At 35.9% G+C, this 10,258-nt stretch overlaps 1 protein-coding gene across 1 annotated transcript in view; it reads left to right on the top strand.

The window, feature by feature from the left end:
- The first annotated feature begins 791 nt into the window (after positions 1-791).
- Positions 792-10,258, top strand: part of lmbrd1 (LMBR1 domain containing 1) — a 91,239-nt gene continuing 81,772 nt past the window's right edge. Inside the window, exons 1-3 of the mRNA XM_088934244.1 lie at positions 792-892; positions 1,927-2,103; positions 6,717-6,780. Coding sequence (XP_088790370.1) covers positions 827-892; positions 1,927-2,103; positions 6,717-6,780 — 307 coding nt within the window. The 5' untranslated portion in view covers positions 792-826. The remainder of the gene's footprint in view (positions 893-1,926; positions 2,104-6,716; positions 6,781-10,258) is intronic.

Below are 10,258 nucleotides of genomic sequence, written 5' to 3'. Positions count from 1 at the left end.
GACCACTGCTGCTCTCTGGATTGACCACACACATCACTTTTCACCGCCTGTCTCAAAGACAGCAAACAATCGAGCACAAAGGAAGTTACTATTAAATGAATAACCCCTGGTTCAGTTCATTCATACAGTATAACAAACCTTTCTTGACACAGTCTTGGATTCTTTACTGACTTCCTGTGAAGAGTCTCACAGACGTGTTTTCTTGCACTTAGCCTGGTGTTTACTACACAGAGCAGCTTTTCCAGGCTTATTCCTCATCCAAACTTTCCGATTGCTTCCACTGCTATATTGGGTGCTAATGCTCGATCCTCGCTGTGGAAAGTCTTATTATGTCCCATTTTTAGATATTTAACTCTCCTGGGTGTTTTATGAAGCGCCAATGTTCTAACTATGTAAGCAAAAGTTCTAAGATTGCAAAGTGTATACTAAAACTAGTTTTCTTTACTGTATAGAAAACATCTATATACAGAAATTTATACGTTTAAAATTGCTAAGTACTGTAGTTTCAGAGTAGTCTTGCGACATGCTTCTTGCTTGTTTTTTTTAAATCAGTTTTGAATGCACTGTGCAAGCCACTTTATTTAACACATTATTTTTTACAGAATATTCAGTTCCATATTTGCAACCTCATTGATATACGCTTAATAAAATAGTTCCGATAGTTTTCTATAACTAACGTCGTGTTTTTTAACCAGAGTTGACGTGACCGCGCAGGGAACCAATCACACAAGCGCGCTCTCCCAGACAGCAGGACCCGTCCCGCGGCGGTCCTCTACATGACGTCAGCAGGCACACGTGGGAGCAGTGTTTGTTGCAGGAAGTGAAGATGGCGGCGGTTGCGTTGCTATCTGAGTCTGTGCTCGGGTGGTCTATTTTCGCTCTTGTGCTTCTGGTAAGGGATGAAAAATAATGAAAAAATAAAAAAAATACAACATACATTATCTCGGAATCAGATAAAGTATTTTGATGTATTTAGGGTGTCCTCAGTTACTTTAAACTTAACGTCGACTTTCAGGTCAGCCTGAGTGAGAGGCCGAAAGCTGGTGTTGCAGTTCAATAATGCTAGCTGGTCTAGCTTTTGTAACTTTTTTGTAGTCTAGCACTTCCTTTACAACACGTACCTTGTCAGTTACAAAAAGCCCTTTAACACATACATGTTAATGTCCGGACGTCTCACTTATAAAAAGTGGCACTCACTTGCGGTCTGCAGTGAGAAATCCTATCAAACGACAATGCGCAAGATACACGATATTTCTGAAAACACTACTAACCGTGACAACTGTTTTTTATCTTAAAATTTATGCTGGTCAGTTTGCTGGACCAACAGCATTATATTGCATTGTGTTAATGTACTGCTTTAAGCCACTGACAACTGTACTATCGCACCAACGTTAATGTTTTGCTTATGCATCCATCAGCATAAATTAAACAGTTTTGTGAAGGATCAGTTATTCTTTCCCTTACTGCGATCTCCCTTGACTACGTTGTGCGACAGATGCGCACGACTCAGGACTAGTTTTGCTGTTCAGATGAACTTTATAGCCTGCTGGCGAGAAAGCAGAAGGAGAGTAGATGAAATAATGGAAGTGAAATTTAGCACCGCTTTAAGATTTCTTTCACAAAGGGTGCCATCTTATTGCCTCAAGTAATTTTTATGAAAATGAAATTATGGAAACATTGCTGAAAATAACCTATAACAGTTTGATTTTACATGCTGCATGTAGATTAAATACTAAAGCCTATTGAAGAAAAGGAGCTTCACCAAGGGAAAGATTGATGATTCTCAATGCTAAACCTCTATAACGTATTTTATATAGAATAAAAAAGAATTGTATTTTGTATTTATAAACTCCACATTGCTATTTTAATATGATGCAAAGACCCAAACTTCTTGGTTTGTTTAGAACTCATTGTTTCTTTCTGCAGGTTATTTTGGCTTTCTGCTGGGTGTATATTCGCAAGTATCAAAGTCGCCAGGATAGCGAGGTGATCTCTACTATAACTGCAATATGTTCCTTGGCCATTGCATTAATAACATCAGCACTGCTTCCAGTGGATATTTTTCTTGTGTCTTACATGAAACACCAAAATGGCACTTACAAGGTAAGTATCAACTCAATATGATCATCTTTATTACAATCATTGTTTTTGAAACTCTTTTGTGTCGCTATTCTTGTTTTTTTCATTTATCCTTTTCTTTACAATTGGTGCCAGACTGAACATTCTGTCCTTAAGTATAGAGTACTAGAGTAAAAAGTACTGAGTTGCAGAGCCATAAAAGATTCTTGCACAGATCATCACAAAGAACAGTATTCAAGCTCAGTGATGACTATCTGTACATGTGCATTTACAAAAACATTTTACTAGGCTATATTTTTTGGTTTGACAAAAGTTGATTACTTCATACACTGTCTGCATGTGAGTTTTTCGTATTTTAGTTCCATACAAAGAAGGTACTACCAGTTGAATCAGTTATCACTATTTGTAATTGGAAGTTGCTTTAAAAGACTCTGTTCACTAGAAGTTTGTGCACAGTCATTGAGAAATGCATAATTGTTCGTTATTATATGTGCCTCCAAAAACTGAAGGGACAATACTTTTTTACTGTGAAAAATGCAGCAGTAAGCAGAAAGTGACTGAGATGTAAAATACTCCCAACATAATGTGAAATAAGAAATGAATTAGTGCAAAGAAGGAACTTTCAAATTCAAGCACACCAGCACAGGGACAATATTGGGACATGATCACTTAAACATATTGTCAATGAATCAATTTTAGACAGAAGTGCATGTACACTTTGTTCAAGATCAAATGCACTCTTATGTCATGACATTGGATAACTAGATATTTTCACTATTATATAATTATACTTTTATTAGATAATATTATTTAGGGTGTTTTACATATTTTGTCCTAAACTGAAAGTGTTTCACAATTCAGTAGTAGACTCTAGGCCAGGGTATTAGAGCCAGGGTCTGGGGACTCTTAGGAATACCAAACAAAGAAGAAAAATACTCTACCCTCAGTCCTGCAAAATATTGTAAAAAATCAGCACTTTTAAGAAGTGGATCTGTTGATTGGCAGTTGTGCTAGTCATATAATTGTAGTTGCAATATCTGTAATATTTATGGTCTTCAATTTAAGTTTTAATTCTTCCTTGAGGTTTTGTAAGAGACCTTTTCTCCATCAGCTAGATTTTTTTCAATCCCCACCAAGACGTGAAGCATCTTTGCAAAAGTTTTATAGCCTGTGACTTACACACAGATCTTATACTTTTTTATTGTTTGTTTGGTTTATATCTTTTACTGCCCCCTTTTCCAAGGACCATAGATGTTCACTGAGATTTTTGCAGAGTCAAATCCAGCCTGCGAGTGAATCACTGCTGCATTCCTTTTATAATATATAATATATCCCCAATATGCATGTTGGGGAAAAAAAGTATTGTACTCTTATTCTGGCACACCTTTTGAATTTCAGTCTGTAGTGTGATTACATTTATTTCTCATTTATTTTGTTCCTTATCTCACACTAACAGTCTGTGCCATACAAATAACACCTATCATGAAGTGGCCTCACAACAATCAATTGTTTTTGGACTGCAATATTTTTAGTTTAGCTAGGGTAACAAATTATACATTTTGGTTTGTTTCAAATTGTAAAGGAGGCATTCATAATGCCTTTCTACAGTTATTAATGTTAGCCAGTAGACTAACTTAATTTTAAATGTGCCAGTTTAAATAACACACAATCACTGTGCTCATTATAGTTGAAGACAGCGCATGTGAAAGTAACACAGTGTGTTCTTGAACACATACAGTAGCAGCCAGTGCTGGAAATATTAAGCTGATTACTATTAATTTGTGATTACAGTTCTTTGTTTTAGTTGATCAGTGTTATTTTTATTAATGTAAATTCAATGCATTAGTATTTTAATTATTGTGTAAGGGAGGGATATTTATGTCTTTTAACCATGCTTGCTGTATACTGTAGTACATATTGCAGTTGTATAGGGATGGAACTGGTTATATGTAGATTTGGCTATTGGTGATGGTTCCCTCATGAATGTCGAGATCCTACTGTCAGTAGTTTTATACTTTTCTATTTCTATGTTTTGTGTTGAATTTTCCCCCTACTCTTTTTATGTGATAAACATGTTAGAAATGTAAAACCTATGTTCACTCTTGATTATTGTGTACAGCACTGATTAACCTGTTTTAGATAATGGTATTATAACAGGTTACGGAATGCCTGTTATACAGTTATAATTGAGGGCTTGTACCTCATTTTTTCACTTGATATCCCTTTGGTATGAAGTATAAAGGAATGACAGCACATGAGCAAAAAGGAATGTAAAAATAAAGGAGGGACCACCTAGAGCAGCTCACAAATCTCAGGATCTTGAAAGACCTATGAGCCATCTTGATGCTGCAGCACTTATTGCAGGTTCCCCTATGGTGATAATGTCATGGACTGTTTGACTATGTGTTATATGTTACTATGGATAGTTCATGCCCACTTGTTTTCGTAGATCTCACCATTGAGTGACATCGAGATCAGTTTCAGAGTAATCCCTGAATCTTTCAGAATGGCAATGCTCCTCTGCACACGGCAAGGGGCTGCTCACTTTGTCATGCTGCAGTCAGAGATCAGCGTTTTAAGCTAACAGGAAAAAATTGTCATATTTGACTTTTGGCTGGGGTGTTCTAAAATAATGCACATGAACCTTCCATATATATTCTCTCCATGAAGGTAAATTAGTGTATTTTTATGGATTTTCAGCATGTCTTCCTATTCCTCAATTAGTATCCAAGTGCCACCTCTTTTCCATTTTTCCAGTTAATTTATCTAACGGTTTGGTTGCTGGTATTTAAATTGGTTGCAAAGCTCAAAATTTTGATGCTGTTTTGATCTTAATTTTAATTATTAATGATTGTAAACGACAAGCTGGGTGATCTTAATAATAGCAAACGACTAGGAGAAAAGTTAGGTGAGCTATGCCTTGAAAAGAGTAGTTATCTTGTTGGTGGTGAAGGGGGGACCCTACTACCTCAAAAGTGCTTTGAGTGGAGTGTCCAGAAAAAGCGCTATATAAGTGTAAGGAATTATTACTTATGAGATAGCATCCCAGTGCTCTGAAACAGTAATATTTAGGTTAAAGAGTGGGATTTGTTTCTTTCTCAAATACAGGAGCTCCAAGGTGTGGAGGTGTTGTTGAAAGAAATATTAATTCGTTTATATTTCCAATATCCTGAATTAAATGCCATTAACAAGAGCTGTAATGGTGGTACCCCTAGTACTCCAAAGGAGGTGCTGTGTACAGAAACAGTGTGCCTACTTAAGGGCTTGCTTACAGTAAAATATGAACAAATAGTTTAAGTACTTTATTTTAAACCTTTTTATTTCATTTTTGCTCCTGAAGTTATAAACAAGAAAAAGGACATTGATTTTATTGGTAAGATCCAAAAGCTATATATTATAAATATATAATCTTTTTAAGAAAAGAAAACACTGGACTATAATTAACAATCAGAGCTGTCAGCCTTTATTGTTTCTCTGTATTATTTCTAATAATACAAAGTATACAAAGTTTCATATACAGTATAAATTGGCTAGACAATTGTAAATTGAAACTGGGGCACTTAAGGAAAAAAAAATCCTATGGTCAAGGTAAGGATGACGTGTGCTGCACATAGCAGCTTGAGGATTCTGGAGATGTGAGGTAGCAGCTATAACTGTCACTCTCCTGCTGATAATTTCTATTCAAAGACTTCCGAAATTCTGACTAGAATAACAGAAATAACATCTTCCTGTTGATCCAAATATTTTTCTGGGATGCAGAGCATGATATTCAAAGAATTATATGATTTAATCTGTGCTGTGATACATTAGGAGACAGCATTTCATTTTAAAGTGTTTATGTGTTGAGTGTCTTTGGTGTTGTGGTTTCCGACAGTACTTTGACGATATTTGAAATGGAGACATCTGTCTTGTGATACTAGGTTTATTTTCAGAGCTGTTCTATTCTGATTTAGGTATGCAGAAACTTCTTTCTATTACTTCTTTACTGTAACTTTCTATAGCCACATCACTTTTCTACACATAAATAACAAAATAGAACTGTGGCATAAAAATAGCCAGTATGAGGGAGAAAATACTAATTTAGTGCAGTAGCTTCTTAAAAAGCTTTTCAAAGCTCATTGCCTGGGAATGTACATAGCAAGCCAATTAGCTTTGTAGTGGCCCATTGGTGAATTATGCACCTTGTTATGTGTACCAGTTGTATTCTACTCTGTGCTATTTCCTCTCAGCTCATTTTAAGATCTTTCACATTATTTTTTCTTCCGATAAAGTTTGAATTAAATTTTCAGTTTTTCTGCATTTAGAAAAACTTTCTAAAAATGTTTGTACCTGAAATGAGGTGAGAGGGAAGGTACAGAAAAGTTAGATAAGCTATGCCTTAAAAGGAGTAGTTATGTTTGATCATTTTCTAAGCATTTTTTTTCTAAACATCTGATGAAACTACCACAGTGTGAGCAGGATTTCAGATTTGTTTAGAGCAATATGAAGCAATTTATTAACACGGACAATTTTGAAAGAGTTCTTTATTTTATTTGCCTACCTTTGCAAGAAAAGGTATTCTCCTGCAAAAGTGGTATAAATGAAATGCTTGCAATTGAAAATGTTAACCCCTTGGTTTCTGTTTTTGTTTTATTAAGGAATGGGCAGCAAACAACATAACAAGACAACAGATTGAAGACACTGTGTTATATGGCTACTATAGTAAGTATCAATTACCATTGCACTGCACCTGAGATTGTTCTTCTGTAGAAATATATCTGAGCACCATAAAAAGACAGTATATTTTCTTGGTTTAGCCAGAAGTGACTATCACTTAACATTCACAAGGTTTGAACCCATTGTTCATATTCAGTATATACTGTTTATATACATTTAAACATCCATCTACTTTCTAAACTTCTTTATCCAGTACAGGATAGTGGGGAGATCTGGAACCTAGCCTGGCAAGCAACAAGCACAAGGCAGCTTACATCCAGGATGGGATGCCAGTCCATCACAGGGTACACACAGACACACTGACACCAGGGCCAATTTTACAAAAGCCAGACAACCTATCAGCATGTCTTTGCACTGTGTGAGGAAACCCATGTGAACATGGGGAGAGCACAAACTCCACACAGACGTTTGTGGTGAGCTTACTGGAGGATTGTGGCTGCCGGCACATCATCCAGGTGGGGCTGCCCATTGGTGGTGGTGGAGGGGAGTCCCCATTACCTGTAAAGCACTTTGAGAGGAGTCCCCAGAAAAGCGCTATATAAGTGTAAGGAAGTATTGTTGTTGTTATTATTATGCTCAGAAACAGTCATGCTAACCACTGCACAACAATAAAACATATTTACATATTTAGTCTAGGAGTTGCCAATTATTTAATCTGTTTATAAACCTATCTAGCTTATCTTTTTCTTAGATCACCTCACCTGTCAGAGCTTTGTCTCATTTGGCCTGTTGTCAGCTTCATTGTGCCTCACAGGAATTTGCAGTGATTTGAGTACCAGGGCATTTCTTGTGGTTGCAAATTGTTAGGCTCTTAGCAGGTGGTGGAAGTTGCTGTCATGTGGTAAACTGGGGAAGCAATGACCAACTTGCACCCAATCCAAGCAGAGCTTGTGCAGAGATTACTGGAAACTCCCAATATAACTCAAAACTACTTGAGAGCCTGTGTGTTTATTTGTTGTTTTGGTTTAATTCCTTTCTACAGTGCCTCCACTAAGAATCTGTATATCAAATGGACAAACTAACATGAACGTCATTAACACAAATGTCATTCATGAATTTAGATTCTTAATGTTTCTGTTTTTACAATTTACCAAAGTACTTTTACAGAAATATGTTGAAAGCATTATTGATTTTCTCAGTTAGTTATTGTCAAGGTTTCGGTGTAGTGCTGAGTGATGGATATGTAATGGGAGAATTAAGGCCATGCAAAATATAATCACAAGCCATTAGTGCTCAAACACTTGCTGCTACAACTGTCCTGTCACTTGACTAATGTGGTGAGTCTGTTCCAGAATGCTAAAGTCATACAAGATAAAACATCTTACCTCAAGAAAAGGCCCATCAAGAAAGTAACTTCAACAAGCAAAAAACATTACATCTTTGATAAAAGGCATTCTGTATAGGTTTCTTTTTTGTCTTCGTGGGTTTTGACTTGGAAAATCCTGCATGTCCTGTAAGTGGCTGCCAATTTTTTAGAATATCAATTTTGTGCTCTTTCAGTTTTCTGTCTAAAATATTAGAAATATTAAATATTACGTAACTTGAAACAATTGAAATTTTTTTGAAAAAGTGTTTTTCAAAATTCTGCATTATTGTAGACTGTATGTACATTTATAAAATTATTTGGTTTGTTCAGACAGAAGTGTGAAAAGTAAGAATGTGCACAGAAGGATGACAGCAAATACTAATACTGATGACACTGCAGGAACTATGTTCCTATGGACAGTTACATTCTGCACAGGAAGATATTAATGTCTTTGTTGTCGCTGCCCTCTGGTGTGTGCTGTTTTTTAGATATGGGAGCCTATCATAGTCTCTTCCTAAAGTATTAAAGGTCTTGCTGCTCCATACACAGTTTTTGAATACAGCTGATGGAATAGGGAATGTAACTGTATGAGCACCTTATATACAGCATTTTCTACATTTGGAATATACAGCGTTTTTTCATGTCATGCTAACATTATAGAATTTCTTTATTTTAAAGCAAAATAAAAAAACATAGAAAATCAAGTTTCAGTGTTCTCCTGTTCTTATTTTTTAGGCCATGAAACCAACATATTTTTCGCTTGTTATTCACTTTCCTATTGATTTTTTTAAAAAATCAACTAAAATATTTTTTTACTTTTACACATATGGATATTTCAAGGAAATGTCAAGGAAAATACTAATTTAATCATTTAGGAAAATTGCTGTTTTATTAGAGACATTTAGTCCCATTTAGCAATCAAAACTGAATTTCTTTTATTATATAAACAGAGCTGCTCTGTATTCCATTTAATGATCTGTTTTTTTTAAAGGAACTTTGTTTTATTCTGTTTGATGTGAATAGAAGAAACAGACTCCAGGGATTACCCAGTCTTGACAGCTTATCTGCACGTAGCTCTGTTTCTCTTGCTTTCTGCCCTCTAGGGGAGTACAATGTGAATCTGTGTAGCCGTTCTGAGTTTGTTTCTCACAGAGTGGGGATACAGCTGCCTTAGAAGTAGTAGACTTTCTCTGGTCCGGTGGCAAAGCCTGCTTGCTTTGCACTTCATTTGGCTTATGAAGTACTGTGTAGCATTAATTGCAAGTTGTGTGAAGTCAATTTTAAAAACAGTTAAAAGAAGGCATTGTGCTCCATTCATCAGTTCCTGATCTCATGGTAGTGGTAGGGGTAGAGAACAACAGAGATTACTGGGGGTACCTGAGACTTGAATAGCACTGACATAGTTTTACATTTTTTATGTTAAAATTAAAACCGTTTTTTAGAGATGTAGTTGTGCAAGCATACAAAACTTTTATGATTCATGTTATTGTTTTACATTTATTAGGATACACGTTTAATAGTTGTTATGGCAACTGATGGTATTCAGAGACTGTCAATTCAGCTGCAAGGTGAGGCATCATTAATTAACCGTATCTGGAATATCGAGAGAGCTGGTGTTTCTCAAAAACTTCAAAATGGCTGCAAGGCATCCTGTAGTTAAGCCTCTGCCCACAAGAGGAACAAACAAGGCATGTTAATACCCCAGCAGCAGTATGGTGTTCAAATTGATGGGAGAACTTAATGACAAAAAACCTCAGTGTTTTAACTGCAGCAAAATGATTGAAATTGACAGCACAAAACCAGGCAAATTAACAAGGTACTAGAAAACAAAACACCTCTGAACTACTAATAACGACCATGAGTGCTTTTTATGGAAAGGGGAACATTTCAGCTGGAAACAAGCCAATTAATATACAAAATGCAAAAGTGTGGGGTGCAGCAGGTCACACAAGTTTCTTTCTGGTGTTCAGTTTGAAATGCTGGAAAATGGAATGAATGGAAAATGGAATGAAATGGAAGAAGACCACACTGTTGCTGAAGATCAAACCAGCGTGTATTGAAATGATTGAGATCATTATGGACCACAGATTACAGATAAATTAAAAACTGTTCCACTGTCAAACACTAGAGTGAAGGACAGAATAAATAAATTGGCAG

Source organism: Atractosteus spatula, chromosome 15 (genome assembly GCF_055471065.1).
Source record: "Atractosteus spatula isolate fAtrSpa1 chromosome 15, fAtrSpa1.hap1, whole genome shotgun sequence".
Lineage (NCBI taxonomy): Eukaryota > Metazoa > Chordata > Actinopteri > Semionotiformes > Lepisosteidae > Atractosteus > Atractosteus spatula.
Note: the sequence above shows the minus strand (reverse complement) of the source record. Positions and strands in the feature narration are given on the sequence as shown.